This window comes from Styela clava, chromosome 9, assembly GCF_964204865.1.
Source record: "Styela clava chromosome 9, kaStyClav1.hap1.2, whole genome shotgun sequence".
Classification (NCBI taxonomy): Eukaryota; Metazoa; Chordata; class Ascidiacea; order Stolidobranchia; family Styelidae; genus Styela; species Styela clava.
In genome coordinates, this window is record NC_135258.1 from 15,993,125 (window position 1) to 16,012,342 (window position 19,218).

At 36.2% G+C, this 19,218-nt stretch overlaps 1 protein-coding gene and 1 long non-coding RNA gene across 5 annotated transcripts; one reads left to right on the forward strand and one right to left on the reverse strand.

Annotated features, from left to right (window-relative positions):
* Window positions 1-2,735: 2,735 nt before the first annotated feature.
* LOC144427176 (uncharacterized) lies at window positions 2,736-3,464 on the reverse strand. The gene is made up of 3 exons (XR_013477797.1): window positions 3,370-3,464; window positions 2,961-3,032; window positions 2,736-2,872 (listed from the first exon to the last, which is right to left on the reverse strand). It is a non-coding gene; the product is annotated as an uncharacterized LOC144427176 (long non-coding RNA).
* A 125-nt stretch (window positions 3,465-3,589) lies between these two features.
* Window positions 3,590-13,987, forward strand: LOC120338766 (small RNA 2'-O-methyltransferase-like). 4 transcript variants are annotated; one of them, XM_039406711.2, is made up of 6 exons: window positions 3,590-3,780; window positions 5,230-5,415; window positions 7,063-8,078; window positions 8,677-8,808; window positions 9,352-9,520; window positions 11,915-13,985. In XM_039406711.2, the coding sequence occupies exons 2-5, from the start codon at window positions 5,401-5,403 to the stop codon at window positions 9,449-9,451; spliced, it is 1,263 nt and encodes a 420-aa protein (XP_039262645.2). In that variant the 5' UTR covers window positions 3,590-3,780; window positions 5,230-5,400; the 3' UTR covers window positions 9,452-9,520; window positions 11,915-13,985. The 4 variants fall into 4 exon arrangements, with proteins under 4 accessions (XP_039262645.2, XP_039262642.2, XP_077972481.1 ...); XM_039406708.2 differs by having other exon boundaries at window positions 3,590-4,294; window positions 11,915-13,983; XM_078116355.1 differs by lacking the exon at window positions 11,915-13,985 and having other exon boundaries at window positions 3,590-4,294; window positions 9,357-9,498.
* Window positions 13,988-19,218: the final 5,231 nt, after the last annotated feature.

Genomic DNA, 19,218 nt, shown 5'->3' on the forward strand with positions numbered 1-19,218 from the left:
AAGCATTTCATTAGAAAACTGATCAAGTTTTTTTTCCAATTTCTTTATTTGATTGAAAAGATGTTGAATCCAGCTATCCACACCTAAAATATTTTTTGAGCCCCAAAGGAAGATCTTGTTAAAATTTTGGGTCAATTTAACGATTTTTCGGATTTTCAGGAAATTCACTGTATTGCGTTGTATAAAAAGCATTTCGTTGGAAAACTGATCGACTTTTTTTTTCCGATTCCGTCATTTGATTGGAAAGATGTTGAATTCAGCTATCTAAATATTTTTTGAGCCCCAAAAGCGGATCATGTTCAAATTTCGGGTCAATATAACGATCTTTCGTATATCTGTGAAATTAACGTAATAGCGTTCTATTTGAAGCATTTATTTGGAAAACAGATAACGTTTTTTTCCCAATTTCTTTATTTGATTGGAAAGATTTTGAATTCAGCTCGGATCTTGTGAAATTTACGTTATTGCGTTTTTATTGAAAAGTATTTATACAACATTTTATTGCACAACTTACATAATTTTATTAGAGTATATATTCTTACTTTATTCACATCAGACTGGATACTGTATTTATACACAAAAATTGTTGGACCGCATTTACTTAAATTTTAGAACAATTGATTTATTTTTTATTCATAAATTTTATAAAGAAACTCTTTTTATGACATCGTATTTTTGGGCAGCAGGATTTCGCTAGCATTTCGCTAGCGTGACAGAGATCACCAGCCAGTCTACTGATTAATGAGTACTGGTATAGCCTATGCCTGTATGAGCAAATGATAACTGGCATGATACACCATATGATCAAGCCTTCTTTTCAGTTTTTCATTTCTCCTGGGATAAAACTGGAATATGAGAATCAATGACATTAAACAACATGATAGGCAACTCTGACGTCACTCCATAAGACTACCGGCGAAAGATTGTATTTCATGATACGCTCCAATGCACATATTTTTCGTCGCCTTTCGCGACCGTTTTCGCTCGCTTTTGCTACTCGGCGTCTTCTTTACGTGTAGTACCTGCCTTTTTGCGCCTGTAACAAAAAAAAATAATCTCTATATCTAAGAAGTTTTGCTCACTTGGCAAGTTGGAATGGCAGACAAGCTGTAGAGAGTAATTCTGGACATCATAGACGTTTTTTTTTATCAGAGAAGATTACAAGCGCGATAGCGTAAAGATTTGTGTGGAACATTTTGCAGATAATGACAAAGTTCAAAGTTAGTAATTTTAATGTTTGCGCTTGAAATTGAAATTTCATTTAAAGAGGGTGTCATACGAAACAGCAAAACTGTTTTTACTTCTCCTAACGGTGCTGTGATACAATTCCATAACACAAAGTTTGCACCTATCGAACTTGCTTTAGTAGGTGAATTTATTAGACATATTACATATTCAGTTAATCGTAGGTAACATTGCTGGTACATAATGCCTCGTAGATAGGTTTGTGTCTAAATTTAGAAATTTAGCTCATAGCCCACTAATTAATATTATCTTCTATGCAGGAGGTTGCAGAACTGAAACTTAACTTGCAGCCTTACCCATCAGCTGACGATGCTCATTTAGTTTGGCTCCAGCAAGTCTTCATGAAAGACTTGTGTGAATGGAAACTACCCATATGTTTTTCTTTCCTCCGATTTTAGAAGACAAATTTAACAAAAATTTGAGGGATTTCGCATATAATTCTCATTGATTGTTAGCTGTTTATAATTCCTATTAATTGTGAATTCTGATTATAACAAAGAGTTAAAAAAATTTTCACGTAATTCACTGGCACCTTTTTCTTGTCAATACTCCAAGCTGACACATTGAGATACATCATGACAGAAAATACGAGTTAAAGATATGTATGACCATCACATGGTAATTAAAATTGAAAAAAAAAATTAATAGGGGCTGTGGAGTATGAAAGGTTCAAGACAAAGAAAAGTTCATAGCTCATGAACACTCAATTTTGCCTTTATTGCTTTGTGAAGGCAATATATTTCGAGTGGCTGAATTGGTTTATCTTTATGATAGCAACGATTTTGTATTTAATATAGCGAGATTTTTTTTTCAATTTAATTGAAGTGATATTATTTCCCAAAGCAATGCTTGAATCGTCTAGAATCTACTCTAGATGGATCAGTGGTGTCAAACTCATGGGGTTTCGAGAGCCGCATTGCATTTTGAAAATTGTAAAAAAGGCCGCAAACAGTTTTTGATAATGTATACTTGAAAGATATTTTTAAGATAGTTTTAGTTTGTGACATATATTGTGATGCAACTAAACAGTTTGATTAAGTTTTATTATTTTCTTCAATTTCAAATGCAATTACATATTAATATTTGCATTCCACTATTATTGCAAGTTGCTGTATTTATTACAAAAAATCATAAAATTCTATGTACATCCATCAAAATCATTTTTGAACAAGCTTTGGATAAGGAAAGAATAATACATACACTAAAAATGATTTAATCTAAATATATGGACCTAAAATTAACAAAAATGCTACAGTATAAACTTAATGTTTTTTTAATTACATTTGTCCTGACGTTTGGCATCTTTGTTGTGTCACCAGCATACTAGGGCCGTAATCCTCCTTTTCCACAGCTGTTTTAAGTATGTCTGGCGTGTTTTGTGCTTTTTTACAAATAAGACTTAGACTTATAAAAGCTTACAATTTGGAATTTTTGTTATTTTCCTCAAGTCCTGCAGGATGTGGGGACCATACACAACTCTACCGGAGGATCAAATGTCTTTGCATGCCTCCATTGATTGTTCTTCTATTGCAAACATTCATGGAGTACTCTGATTATATTTATTTGAACCACACTGTCACTGATGTGTCGCCAGACTTCTGATATCTCCTCTTCTGCTACAGTTGTCCTGTGAATAAATAATAGGAAAATGAGGTTAGACGAATAGTTAAAAGTTTTGCTTTATATCGGCTTAATTTCTTGATTGATATACTTACTATTTTTGCTATTGCCTCTTGTGCTGCAGGAGTCTCACAATGCTTACCCAAGTTTGTCCACAACTTTCACATCTGAAGAAAGAGAGATTTATTAAGTTTCGTTAAGAATAAATAAATAATGTCTATATGATTTAGAATGGAAAAGCTAATAAATCCAGTATCTCATGTTTTATGTAAAAAATGTTTTACTGAATTTGGTATATAAACCAACTAATAAAGGGGTTTAGTCAGAAAATTACAAGCATTCGTGGCTCCAAATACTTGAGAGATCAGACTATACAATATAGGCCGGTATGAGTGAAATGTACTGAATTAATAACTTCGTAGTATTTGGCAAAAGCTGGCTTTTCCACATGTACTTAACAGTGCGATGCCCGGGTGTGATATACAACAATAGTATTCACCTTACCTTTTTCCGATTTTTTTTACCTCAGCTTTCCAAAATATCATTAAAATCGACAACAACTGTCAAAGCAGGCACGAACACCATCCGTGCTATGCCTTGGAAACAGCACACATCTGCTCGTTTTCGTCTCGTCAAGTATGTGCATTGGAGCGTGCTATTGGATACGATCTTCGGCAAAAAATGCCGCAGTTGCGCATCATGTTGTTTAATGTCATTGATGAGAATAGATAGGTAGATTTTATTTCGATTCATTCGCAAAAAATAAAACAATAGCCTACACAAAAAAGGGAATGACGAGGAATCTGGAAAGTGAACAAAACCTAAAAATAAGTTTATAGGTAACGTATTAAACGTGTTCAGTCACCGAAGAAAGAAGAAAACAAATCACAACAAAAATAAACATGAATATAAACGGTTGGTCAATATTCAGGTGTCTAACTTTATAATCAAGTTACGTGCAATTGTTTACAAACAAATTAGTGAACTGAATAGCGGGTGTGTGTGCGATGTCTGAGACGGCATGTAAACAAACAACGAACTAAAGACCATGTACGGATTATGTTCGTGTTCGTGACGATAAATACTGAAATAAGAGAAATACACAGCCTGCAGATATACCCAAACAAAATGATTTGAATGTTATTTTTCCTCTATGTTTGGTACATTTGTAGTCTTGTTTTTCTATGTAGCTAGATTCAACTTATATTTGGGCCCAACGTAATAGTGTCTTTGGCTCGTAATCATTGATTCAAGTGTTGTTTGTGAGATTTTCCAGGTTGCCTTAATCTTTGGGCTTATTATAGCTGTATAGTGAAATATGACTGATGCAGAAAATCAATCATCTACTGAAATATCATTTTCACCACCAGTATTTCAGCAGAGATACACGAAAGTGTTGAATGTCATTCGTAAATATAAACCAAAAAAGGTGAGGATGTGACCTGCCTTCTCTGTTATCACATCTTCATATATGTATGCATAATTTAGTAATTACACCTCAGGTATTGTTTGGGTGTGGTGTTTTTAAATACCACTCAGGTTCCCTCACGGCTCGCGATCAGTAGACCTAAAGTTTGACTGATCAACATAATCTCATCCTGTGGAAAAGTAGGCTTTCGGACGCACTAATTTCAAATATCTCATCTGGTTTAGGTTTGGATCAATAAGGGCTAGACTGCCCAGGTGTGTTTGTACTTCTCTAGAAGAATCAGGGTAACCCTTAAATGCTGGTCTTGCAGTATCGACTGCTTCAAGCTTAGCTTGTTCTCCTCAATTCAATAATTTGCTTTAGGATATATAATTCTTGAAGTTACAATGCTTGATTGTAGATGAACCTTTATAAAAATGCAATCGATCTAGATTCTGCAAAATTGTACATAGCGAGATATTCTGTGACAAAGATTGCAAATCACTTCTCGACAATTTGCTTATAAATTATTCTGATACTTTATCAGTTCATACATGTCTTTTTTCTTTCTTTCATGTTATCTTTCTAAATTTGCAACAAAAAACTAATTGTTCACTGCTTAGGATGTCAAGATACATATTTGCCATTATAGCCTAATTCGAGGGGCAAAAGGTTGAATGTTAAAATTTTGTGTAAATTCATATTTTAAAAAAATTATGAAGAAACCTGCTGGTTTCTAAACAAAGTTTGAAGCTGTATTTTGATTAAAAGTTGAAGGTGAAAATCAATGTTTCCCTCATTTTCTCAAAACAGTTTGGCCCTTTTGGGTCTAGTTAGTATTCTTTCAATAGTTTTTTGGATTTGTGGAGTCTGAATTATTGACTTTCAACAAACGTTCCTAACACTCCATTATTTGTTCAATTTCTTATGGCACATAATAACTCAATCATTTTTAGGTTGTTGATTTTGGATGTGCTGAGTGTCGATTTATTCGATTGCTCAGAAACGAAGATTTAGTGGAATACATAATCGGTGTTGACATAGACCGAGCACTACTTGAACATCATGTTGAGAGTATAAGACCTCTGGCTACAGAATATTTGCAACCAAGGCTCACCCCGTTGACTATGCAGCTATTTCAGGTTTGTGACCATCATATTAATACAAATCAGGTGATATAAAATAGGGGTTGAAGCCGAAAAGAAATTTTGATACTGTAATTCATGATCATTGTTTGTTTGATAATTTGAGTGTCAAGTTATATCAGGGCAACCCTAAAATGCGGGAAACGGGAACGATGGGAACTACAGGAAATACACTAAAATGCGCGAACAACGGGAAATTGCGAAAACTAAAATACGGGAACTACGGGAAATTTCACTAAAAAGCGGGAATGACGGGAAATCGCTTTAAGGTACGGGAAATTTTCATTTTGGGGTATGTTTAGGGGGAATTGTTCTAGAAAGCGAAAGCAACGGTAAATATATGCTTTGGGGTGTATGTACGTGAAAATTTATCTAAAATGTGGGAACGACGGCAAATCGCTTCAAATTACAGGAAATACTCATTTCAGAGTATGTTTGGAAGAAATTGCACTACAAAAGGAAGCAACGGGAAATATACGCTTGGGTTGTGTGGATACGGAAATTTCACTAAAAAGCGAAAAATTCCACAAAGAGTGGAGGTGACGGGAAATCGCTCTAAGATACGGATAATATGTATGTTAGTACAATTACCCCGTACATGCACACTCAAGTATAAACGACACTCCGGAAGTATGTGCAACAAGATGACGCACAACCTGAACCCTAACCTGGTATACATACTATGTTCAGGTTGTGCGCCATCTTGTTGCACATACTTCGGGAGCGCCGTATAAACTTGCCGTTGCTTTCGCTATTCAATGCACATTTACCCCACACATACTCTAAAATACATATTTCCCAGTTCCCGCAATTTCAAATTGACAAATTCCCGTCGTTCCCGCAGTTCCCGCTTTTTAGTGCATTTCCCGCCGTTCCCGCTTCCTGCATTTTAGGGCCCTAAAATGCGGGAAACGGGAATGAGGGGAAATTTTACTAATGAGCGGGAGAATGTTACAAAAAGCAGGAATGACGGGAAATGAACTTTAAGATACAGGAAATATGTATTTTAGTGTAATTGTCCCGTACATGCACACTCAAGTATAAACTTCCCGTTGATTCCGCTTTTCATTGCAAATTTACCCCACACATACTCTGAAATGCGTATTTCCTGTACATTAAAACAAATTCCCGTCATTCCAATCTTTTGTGAAATTTCCCGTAGTTTCCGCATTTTAGTTTTTGCAATTTCCCGTCGTTCCCGCAGTTCCCGCATTTTAGTGTATTTCCCGTAGTTCCCGTTTTCCGCATTTTAGGGTTGCCCGTTATATCATATGTATTATGTGTCTTATGTTTGTGAAACACAAGAGTATCCAAGAAGATTATTCAACATCAAATCAGGGCACTTTTGTAAACCACATTATGTCTCTTTTGACTGATTATATATAGTTCAGTACATCTGCTAGTGAGTCATTAGTCTTATTTAACATATCTTCAATTGGACTTGATGATATTTGTTATATTGAACATGGTTAACACTAATAGTAGTAAGATGGTTTTTATATGACATGTTGTAAGATATGACATTTCCCAAAAACCATTTTTCGGGGATGAATTTTGCCACTCGTTGTTTTCTGAATTTCGAACTTTTCAGTATATTTTAAACTAAGTTATTGAAGTTGCTAACCTAAAAATATATTTTTCTAGGGTTCTGTATCCAAATATGATGAACGTATCAGTGGGGTTGATGCTGTCATAATGATTGAAGTGATAGAGCACCTTGTTCCTGATGTTCTTGCAGAGTTTCCGGACAACATTTTCCGAAATTTGAATCCCAGGATTATTGTTATTACTACACCAAATGCGGATTTCAATGTCGTATTTAATACTTTACGTCATGGTGAATTCAGGCACTGGGACCATAAATTTGAATGGACACGGAGCCAGTTTCATGATTGGTGCCAAAATATATCTTCTAAATACAAATACTCAGTCTCTTACACTGGTATTGGTCAAGGACCAGCAGGAACTGAAGTATATGGATGTTGTTCGCAGATGGCTGTTTTTGTGAAAAATGATATCTGCAGTAACAGAATTGAAATATCTGAAATTGGAGAAAAACATTCTTATTCCCTAATAGAACAATGGAAATTTCCTCATGTTAATGATATTAAACATCGAAAATACATAATGAACTCATTGCTGAAAGAGTTTTTCAAAGGTTGTGCTAATGGATATTTATGGAAAAATGGTCACAGAAATTTAAATGCTGATATAGGGCAGCTGAAGTCCAAGTATACATTTAACAGTGTATGGCAAAGCTCTAAAAAAATTCCAACCAGAAGAAAATTAGTTTTTGCATCAGGACAATTTGATGATGCTGTCTGTGATAATTCTTTTGGTTGTTCACCAAATGGAATTGCTGCTTTAAATGGGCAGCACTCACTGTTCTATCCCCAAGTTCCATTTCAACGTGACAAGTTTGGCCAAACTGGTTTCATCAAATATTTGCAGAAAAAATATTTTATGGAAAGAGAGAATGTTGTTTTAACAGGCCAATTTGAAGATGATGTTCTACTTGCATTCAATGACTCGGATGCCAATAATACTTGTAAATCTTCAAATTTTTCCTACGTTGTTGGTTCGAATTTGTACCTTCCTCTCATTGTTATCACAAATTTAATGAAGGTTAATCATCTCGATGTTACTTTGGAGGAAATTACGTAAGTAGTATTTCTATTTTTTTTTTTTCAAATGCAGCCTAGCGAACTAAAATTTGAATTGCATTATCTGAGTTCGTGTCTAGGTACAGTTTATATGTAGTCCTTGTTTAATATTAGAATGAGAAATTTTTTATGCATATCTAAATAAAATTTTTTGCTAGTTGACAGTTTCACACTGGTTTATTTGTTTCATAACCATCATCCTGATTTTAAAAAATTTAACCAGCTGACATTTAAAAGTCCTGATAGCTAATTTCAGTCTAGTCTATCACAGATTTTTCAGCACTAATTTTTGATTACTGAAACGAAACTAAAACTCCTCAGAAGACAAATATAAAGTTATTTATGCGTAAATTTTGGATGGGCAACTAAAATACTGACAGATAGCTTGCAAAACAACAAAAACAAGCTAATGTGTATGTACATTGTACAACAAAGCTTGAAAATATATTTGAGTGAAAAAAGGGTCTGAGCGGCTGGCTGCTCAAATTGAAATTGTTGCGTCAGCTCAAGAAAATAAATACGAAAATAGATGCCCAGGGGAGCATTAATTGAAAATGAACTCACATCTCTTGAGGTTTTATTATTATTATTTTAGTAATGCAATAAGTGAAAATCACGAAGAAAGCATTGTATCTGTATCTAAAGATGGATTTGTTGTAATAGATATGTTAGCTGTGACTTATGGTCAACAAGGAAAATCTAATAGCCTAGCACTGGAGGAATCAAGGTGATTGTTAAAATAATTTATTTCGATACTAAGATAATGCATGGTTGGCAAAATTTTGGTATAAATGAAGAAAGAAATTTTTTCATTTAAGCCTATAAATATATGCCTGTTCATTAGTATTTGAATCATTTGGCGCGGCGGTGTGGCTCATCGTGCTAATCGTTAGGAATATGCTCGCCACTGCATCTCTGATTACTCTGCGTGGGTTCGCAGGTTCAAATCCCATTCGGGGATGGTCACGTGCGCGAGGATTGCTGGATTCCTTGCCGCCAAATGGTGGTTCACATAACCACTAGTCGGTTACGGCTTCCACCATCAAGTCCATGCTTCCGAAAATAAATAAATAACTAATCCCATACCCGACGTGGAATGGTATCCGGATGAGAGGCCGTGGTTCGTCATATGGTTAAACCGCCTTGTCGGATTTGCTCTTCCCCGGGATGAATATGTAAATCCTATCCTATCATTTGTTTTCAGTGCCATATACCAGTACCGCGGTACATATATTTTTTTCAAATATACTGGTATTTGTCATACTTTCAGTGAAGATGGTGATCTTTGTGACATTGATTGGGGAAGAAATGATGAAAGTGAGCCCACTTGGTATTCTATAGATGAATTTGCACAGGAAAACTGGGATTAGTAGAACAGATATCTGCAGAGTACAATCATCTATGAAAGCAGAAACCCACAATCAATGGGTTTCAAGAAAGTATGTTTTGCTCTGGCCATCGATACAGTTTGATTATACTGAATAATTTTATTACACTAAAACATCCAGCGTTCACATTAAATCTAGAACACAGGCTGGAAAAAGTGGCATGATGGCTTAGCGGTTAATGTGTTAGCCCTAACTGTGTCAGCATCGTAGATTTCACAGTCCATGACCCTCACCCAGGTGTAATAAACTGGGTAGATGATGCCTAACCAGAAAGAGTCCCACCCAGGGATGGCCAATTCGAATAGTATTTGAATATCTCGTCATTCGAATATCGGAATTCGCGTTTATAAGAATATAAGGCGCGGCGGTGTGGCTCAACGGGTGTGGCTCAACGGGCTAAGCGTTAGGAATTCGCTCGCCACCGCACCTCTAATTACTCTGCGTGGGTTCGCAGGTTCGAATCCCATGCAGGGATGGTTATGTGCGAGAGGATTGCTGGACTCCTAGCCGTCGTTGGGTGGTTCAGGTAACCGCTGTTCGGTTACGGCTTCCTCAATCACCAAGTCCATGCTTCCGAAAACAAACAATATAACTAATCCCATACCCGACTTACGAGAGTCGGTGGTTCGCCATATGGATAAGCCGTCTTATCGGCTTTCCTCCCCCCCCCCATTCCCCCCACCGGGATAAATATGTAAATCCTATCCTATCGTATGACGTAACACATTTTCGAGCCGCTCTCAAGACGTTTCCGTTGAATGAAACAAATTTGTTCCGCGATAACGATGACAATTATTTTATTTTTGTACTGACACGGAATTATTCCGGTGCATACGTTCATCGGCGGCTTCTAAAGAAAACGAAGATTTTTTGATTGTGGAAAAGTGGCAATTTAAAATACTGAAATTTAAACCGTGAACAAAATATGTTTTACTGAAGCCCGCGACAGTTTAAAAAACGCATTTCTAGGCAGTGAAAATCGCAAAATTCCCACATTATGTTTGGTCCGCGTTTAGAAACATATGGTCACTAATGGAGGGCGGGATTTGCCTGACTATCCATTACTTAGTCAAAAAAATTTTGTGTTAACATTATACAAGATTTGAAACGCGACTTTTACCGGGTTGTGAGAATGTATATAATATATTTAATCTAAAGAATATTCAATCAATTTTTATTGTGCTGAAATAAATTTTACTCTTGAGATTTCACGGCACACATTTTTATTTTTATGTCCGCGGATTGCCATGTTTTATTAGAGTGGTGAGGATTTTATTTTGTCGACGCAACCACGCAACCGCAGGTTATATTGAAAACAATTCAATTAATAAAGCAAGACATTTTAAATATGCCCGTATCGGTCACGAAATAATCACTTTGCACAACAGAAAAATATATATTCGTTGTTATATTATTTGTTGTAAAAGTCGGCTCTTTTAACAGGTGGAGTAATCGCGACGATATGTATTTTTAATTTACTGCTAAACTTTATATGTATATTCATTGTATGAAATGAAGTTGTACTCTACAGAATTTGATATCAGCTATTGAGATTTTTCTAACGGCGATAACGAGTTGCAAAAATACGTATTAAAATAAAATACATCAGGCAGTTTAACTCGTACTTTTAGGCCACAGATCGCTGTCGACCGAATAGGAATGTTTTTATTTTGACGTAAGAAAAAGCAACCGCGAGTTACGTTTGACTCACAAAAATTAATATATAAAGATATTTTAGAATCTCGTAGTTGTCATGGATTGAATATTTTGCGTGACATGATAATCATTATACCCTGGAAAGACGGAACGAGCGCGGAATCGCGGTGGCTGTTACAGGCGGCAATGGGAGTTTCCGATTTTGATCCTGGCTGGCGCCTGGCAGTGGTGGTCATCTATCCTCTAACTTATTGCTAATTTCAGACAAAACTATATGCTACACATAATAACAATATGTTTCACATAAATTAATATACAAATATACTGGTAGGTAGTAGATGGTTGTTGCTTGCTTCAGTTGCCTGTATTGCCATTGCATTTTATAACTCTCAGAAAATATACACAATTATCTGAATACAAATAGTATATTTGTCAATAAAGTTGACTATTATCATGATATCATGGTACCAATGATAGAAATCGTCAGACCACTCCTTGGCCATCTTTTCATATGGTCATTTGTACTAAGTGTACAATTTTAATAAACTGAATGTGTCACAAGTTGCTATTATTTTTTTCGATAGCTATAAACTATCAATTACTTTGTGTAGTATACTGTTGGTTTGTAGCTTTATACTGATATTTCTATTGAAGCTTCTTCCCTATTTTACTGGGTTTGAACTGAAACAAACATGTGTTATTTTAGAATGTATTCGGAATAGTTTAGTATTCGGAAATGGCCATCCCTGGTCACACCCATGTAAATATTATTGTGGTATACTCTTTCAGGATAACATGGAGAGTCAAAACCATGGTGGTCATGATGAAGTTGTCTGTGGATTTACAGCACATGCTGTATGAAAGCGGTGGGACTTGGGACCAAATGTTAAACTATCACGTTCAAGTTTAGTTTTGTTGCATAAATAGCAATCGACTTCCACCAAACTGGAATAATTTTTGTGTAAAGTTTGATGCAAGTATTGATACTGAAGAGGAGTAGAGTCATCTGCAATTTAGAATTGAGGAAAATACAAATAGAATCTATTACAAGTCTGCATGAAAGGCTTGGACTACAAAGTGAATCACTCAAGTCATTAAGGAGGCTGTGACTCTAATCCGTTCAATCTGGTAAGGAATCTAGCGATAGCTTGAGTTCATGTTAAGTTTTTCGTTTTATGTCTAATGAACATAGCTATATGCTGTTACAAAATGGACATCTGGTGAAAACCGTAAATTTCATGGAAGGAATTAAAATTCAGAGGATATTACTGACCACATCGGTGACAAGTCAGATAAAAAGATACATATGACACAAGAAAAGATGCTGTAATAAACTGTATTGCTTGTGGTGTCTCATTTGAAACATAGAGAAATTTTTTACCTGACATTTTTTGTATTTTTACAAGATTGCTCCCGATCTACCAACTAATTTAACCCTCACTTTCTCAGTTATGAAAAGGTTGTCATATTTGCGATTCTAGCTTGTTTCTTGAGGCCATTTATTGGATCACCGCACTTAAATCGTGTTCTCCAACACTTTGATCTGAAAAATGAGCGAGCGTCAATAGATTTCAACTCTAGTTTCAAAGGCAGTATTTTCGGAAGTTATCCAAACTCTATAGATAACGATGTTGATTGAAAACACTTTCGCAGTGATAAAAATTGTGGAGTATGTGATATCCTATAAAAGTTTAGCACGTATCCAAGACTAGTCGGAATCATGTCTGAAAGTCTCCATAAGAGAGATTTCGTGGAATGTACTCATTAATTTTGTTCGTGTGTGAGTTTTTTTGTGTGTTAAGCAATTAAAATCGGGGTAAAATGTTCGAATGAGCTTTGTTGTTCATGCTACCAATGACATGATGTCAGTGATGCAGCTGAAAAGTGCATAGTTCCATTGTCTTAATGGGAATGTTAATATCGTTGTACGGTTTGTCTGATCTACTGCGTACCAGAGTGATGATGGCTGCATGCTTAGCCAACACTGCTATGCTACTTGCATGGGTCACGCTATTAAGTTGTACACTTCAATTCGAAACTTGCATTGGAAAGAGTTGGAAGCAACCGTTAACGGAACCACCCTGTGACAGCGAGGAGTCCAGCAATCCTCTGCCACATAATTGCCCCACACGAGATTCAAACCGGCGAGCCCGCTCACGATAATCAAAGGTGTGGTTACAAGCCTATTCCTAAAGCTTATCACGCCACATGATGCGCCACACCAGTGAGCTGGAGCCGGTAGTTATTGGGATGCGGTTTTCGTATGTATCCAGAGAGTTGAGGAAAGCCGATGACACGGCTGAAATATATTCGAGACATCGTTTTGTGAAGTGTCCGAAATAGAAGCACATATATAAGAGTTCTCATGACCAGGGTCGATAATGTCATTTTTATGATATCTTTGCTCTATTATCACAGCCTTTGTAAGTGTGAAAATTTTTGTTGTTTGCAATATGTAAAGATTAAGGTCACCGTTTAGGACAATTGGATAAAGCTGTGTGAAAATTGTGCTGTCCGTCGATGTCATTATTGTGGAAAACTACTTGTTTAAATTACTTTATATGAATGCAATGAGACAAATAAAAGAGATGTAGACGATGAGGAACTTGGACCCCATTGTCGACTATATTGAATGCTCAGTACGAAGAGAGAAGTTTTGAGATATTAATAGTCTTCAAAAAGAATTTGCGAATTATACATTTTTTAACTGGCGCCGAAATGGACCTATAGATCGTTTTAATATTACGTAGTTGTCAGAATTCTTGGTCACGTTCTTGTGAAAAGGCGCTTTACATGTGGGCCGAAAGGTATAACTTGGAATCACGCGCAAACCACCGAAGCATGAAGTAGTTTATTTTGTAGTCTTCTGTTTCCAGTGGGCATGTAATCAGGCCTCCTAAATGTTCCTTGAATCCTATGGGATCTTATATTTCATCCAAAATTTCGCTGTAATATTTTTTATGCGCAGAAACCCGGTTTTCAATCTGCCAAGCGTGACGACTTAATTTTGCAAAATCTGTCGGTGACGCACTGTAGGTAGGTAGCCTACGGTAAGTTACTTGTAAAAGCTGAAATACTGTTATTGATTTAATCTACAAGTCTAATCATTTAGAATTTTAATTCACATAATTTAATAAGCTAGGGCAGTTTGAATACGTGACAGGTAGCGGGGTTCGCAGGTTCGAATCCCATGCGGGGATGATCATGTGCGAGAGGATTGCTGGACTCCTCGCCGCCGTAGGGTGGTTCACGTAACCGCTGGTCGGTTACGGCTTCCTCCACCATCAAGTCCATGCTTCCGAAAACAAGTAACTGGCTAACTAATCCCATACCCGACCTGGACTGGTAACCGAACGAGAGGCCGTGGTTCGCCATATGATTAAGCCGTCTTATCGGCTTTCTTCTCCCCCGAGATAAATATGTAAATCTTATCCTGTGAACCGACAGAACAGTTCACATATGCAGTGGTGGTAGGAGTCGAGAAACATGATCTGACTATCGGGCGAATTAGGGCTCAGACTCCACACACCAATGCATATGCAATAAATAACTAGACAAGAAATATAAATGAAACAATAAAAAATAGGACACTCCAGTCCCGCCACACTTTGATTGAAACTATTCAATAATCTGTTTTTTAGATGTACCGGTAGACGATTTTAGCCTAGTCTATTACAGCTATTTCTACACTAATTTTTAGTTACTGCAATTAAACCAAAACTCCTAAGAATACAAAATGATTATTGAATTGTTTAATTCATACTTAAATTTTCGAAACACGACTGAAAACTAACAACTAGAATTCAAAAATGCGAATATGAGGTAACCTTCACAAACACGCCTGAAGATCTGTCTGAAATGACAAACGTGTCTGAGCGGATGCGAAGTCTCAGACAAGGCTGCAGCTGAGTTGAAGATGATCGATCTTTATGAGGAATGCCAACTGAAATGCGCGACAAGAGAAGGGATCATTGAGTTATGAAAAAAAAATGCCAATGAAAAATACTCACATGTCAAACGAGCTGCGCGTAGGATATTGTCAATGTTTGGGTCAAAATACGTCTGCGAGTCTGTGTTTTCAATCCTAATACACCTGTCAAAGCATCGATCTGTTGTGACTGACATCTATGTGTCAGTCAGAATCCCCTAAGTAACATGCATAACAATAAATGGCTTGCAAATTTCTGTCGTAATCATGTTGGTTTGTGACATTTACAATAAACTAGCATTCTAGCAGAGCTGAATATAGGTATATCTGATGTTCGTGTGTGTTATTGTTTATAATGTGGCTCTTCGCGGTAATGAGGTACGAAATGCGGCTCTTGGTCTCGGACTGGTTGGCCACCCCTGCCCTAACAAGTGGACATTTATAAACTTGTATTGGTATCCCGATGGCATGATGCTGTATTGTCATTGTAGCGAACAGGTCGTCTAATTGCGCGTTTTTATTACATTGGCTTGCTCCTAATTTTGATGTTCGAGAAAATTAGGAACAATTTTAAATTGAACACTTGCAACTGTTAACTATGGCAACTAAATTAAGCCAATATCCTATACATTCATCGTACAATTCATATTGTTTCCGTTAAAAATTTAGACTTTAACAAATGTGTACAACGGTCAAAGTGAGTAAGTGACCTCGCAAAACGTGCCCGGAGTCCAAAAATAAAAAAATTGAAACCATATCCGAGAAAAGGCAAATTGGTTAATCTATTTTATAATTAAACAGTGAAAGGTATGTTCATACCACGTTATACAGTACCATATGAATATGTGAATGAATTATGGAGTTCCTGTAAAAGGATCAAGCAGCTGCTATTCTATACTAAGCTATAGGGTTGATAACGTGATATACAAATACAGTCAAAAAGATGCATATACAGCCTATGTAATATGCACATAAATCAATGTCATTACATGGCCAAGCTAAGTATATATTGAGTTAATTATATATGCTGGGTTATTACATTCATCAAATCATCGAGTTTTGTTTTCCAAGCGGCATTGTATGCGGAAAATAAAGTAGCATCTGATTCCCGTATACCTCAAAAATGCTTCGACCCCTTTCGGTTTCTTACAACCTCTGTTACAAGACAAGTTTTGAGAAATGAGCCAATCAATTCGATTGTTATGTCATAAACGTTGTAACATTTCCTGCTGCAATACTTACGAAATTAATTCGTTCCGGAAGCCGTTTCGTAAGCAGAAAATTTCGTAAGTAGGAACGCATTTTACCCTATGAATGCCCTAATCCGTACTAAGCCCCGGTCATAACATTTGTACAAATAATGGTTAAAACGTGTAACAAATACATGCTTTTTTTGCTAGCAGGCTATTACTTTAGTATGATCCAAAGATTTCTATGAACTGTAAGAGATTCGTTTTTTTGAAGCCATGACGTCTTCAAAATAAAAATTGTGTACTTCGGTTCCGCCTTCGCGATGTGATGGTTGTTCGGGACCCGTAGTCTACTGTGACAGATTGCATACCCGAACAACTTCGTTTTGGCTTTCGTGTCTATATACCTGATCATCACTCTCTTGTTAATGTCCATAGTTGGACATACGAAAGCGTGAAGAAACATTGTGTACTCGCGGATCGAAGTATGTTACTTTTGTTGCATCTTTCTTATCGTTGTTATTGTTTCCAGCAATTGTGCGGATCATGACTTCATCCAGAAAGTGCTATTTCTCTGCCGTCGTACCAGTTTATAGGTACAGTAATAAAAATTTAACATGTTGATTGTATTGTGGAAGACAAGTTATACTCTGTCGTAATACGACTGAATATCATGGTAGCCAATTCCCAAATCTTAGTCAAATACTTAACGATACAGTTTTTGTACACGAAGAGAGAAGATGAGTCTTGAAATGATTTACAAAATTCTGGCACCGTCGTTTCAAGGTTTTCAAACATCAATTGAGTCCATGGTTAGTAAGAAAGAATACTTGTCAGCGAGCCTACGAACGCGGCCTGAGCGTTCTAAAAGTTCGGTCTTCAGTCTATTACATGTAAACGATACACGGGGGAATTTACGCATTACATCCAGCCTCAAAATCTGTTCGACTCAAACACACAATATGCAGTGTTTTTGCCGTTTAAATGCATAAAAATATGAAAAACAGTAATGGCAAAAAATAGCAAAAGTTGTCCGACTAACAACACACAATATGCAGTGTTTTTGCCGTTTTAATTGCATAAAGATATAAAAAATATGAATAGCAAAAATACGGATTTCTAAAAACGGAATGATGGAACATATCGCTGGATGCATTGTTTAGCGCCAAAACTGAACTTTATTGTTCCAGATTTTCTTCTTCCGATAGATGAATCCAATATTTCCAAGGGAAAAAGCTTTCGTTTTAAATCCATTGTGTAAATACAGCGATATCAAGAATGTAGCGTATATGCAGTATTTTCGAAAATCGATTGAGGCCGCGAAATGTAAAACACTAACCAGGTAAGCTACTGGTGCCACCATGTCTTCCACGTTCGCGTTATCATTTTTTTTTTTCAATTTTCATCATATCCAACGGTGAAGAATTAGCCTTGGTGTTTCCGGCAGAGCCTCATAAATGCATGAGAATACAATATTTCACTTTGGCCATTCATTTGTGTCCCATATTCAGATAATAAACATATATAGAATGGCCTTTAAATTTTTATCAATTTTATCTATGTTCGATCAAGATTTGTCTGAATATAGAGGTTTTATCTGCTGCCGAGGATATTTTACTGTTGCAATGATGGCACAATCTAAACTCAAGCTGTGAACGACCAGATGCGCAATTGCGCAATCTACCTTACGCAAAGCGCACGCACGAAACGATGCGTGAACGTTATCACGACAATGTCGTCGTCGCCCTTTGCGTCGTTACGCAAACTTGGCGTCAAAATAGTTGATCAATGTTGTTCACAAACCATTGGAATCGATAGCACAAATTCAGGAATAAAATGAGTTATGCGTAAGCTAAGAAAGTCATCCGCATATCCCCCGAGAGGTAATTTTGTATACTTTTCAAATTTCACATATATTGATGACACATTTTTAAAAAAGGTGTCAAATCTTACCAAAATACAAAAAATTAGTGGATGGGACTAAAAATAGGCTTACACATCTCATCTCGTAAAAAATGATGCCAGTTATAAATAAAAGACTAAATCAGCTTTAATAAGACATATTACAGACCATCTGATATCTAATGGTTTAGAAATCACATTTATTTAAAAATAAGGATATTTCAATTTTTCAACGCGTCGAATCGATGCGACGCCGTGGGAGGTCAGGGTGAGAGAGTAGCGTCGTTTTGGGGATTCAGAGTTCAAAGAGTGTGTCATCAGTCACAGTGAAATTATACATATAAATTGTATGTACTACTATAAAATCGAACCAACCCCGCATTTCATTTTACAAAAAGGTCTATTAAGTTCAGTTGTTAAGTAATCTTCACTTATGAAGAATCAATCAAGCGACATGGACAATGCATTTAGGTTGTAAGTGACATGGACAATGCATTTAAGTAACGAACCCGAAAACTTTTTATCGGCTTTTTGGATGGCGAATCCCATGATCCTTTCGAACTGCCAACTGTTTTACCAGCTTTTTACTGCGGGTGAAACTTGAATTTCCTAACCCATGTACTATACCCACCAAATCACGGCAAACTTCATAAATCTGATTATGCATCTTTATTTTCGTTCTGTTGCAATGAAAAATAAAACGAGTCAATGAGTAACAACATAGTTCCTTATATATATATATATATATAATTAATATAATATAATTATATGTAATATAATTATATATAACAATATACTGTCAGAAAAGTAACCTGAATATTAGTAAATTAATTGTTATCCTGCCTCTTATTTAGGCTTTCAGAATCGACGTGACTTGGGTTCATGTTCCATAAATTTATCAGATAATTGCCACGTTATATTTTGTTGTGTAAAAATATGAAGAAAATTGAGAAAGTCACTTTCAATAGAATTTTGTCATCATTGTTAAGGCCATTTACTTGAACAACATTCTTCAACTTCTCGGCCATGATATTCAATGGTGCGGTCTTCTCGTCGAACAACTCATGGTGCTT

What these genes read in the sequence shown, in the direction of transcription:
- LOC120338766 (XM_039406708.2), top strand. Translation starts at nt 4,184, where the DNA reads ATGACTGATGCAGAAAATCAATCATCTACTGAAATATCATTTTCACCA. An exon ending in TGACTATGCAGCTATTTCAG is followed by an intron (nt 5,416 to 7,062) that starts GTTTGTGACCAT and finishes ATATTTTTCTAG; the next exon opens with GGTTCTGTATCCAAATATGA. An exon ending in CTAGCACTGGAGGAATCAAG is followed by an intron (nt 8,809 to 9,351) that starts GTGATTGTTAAA and finishes TCATACTTTCAG; the next exon opens with TGAAGATGGTGATCTTTGTG.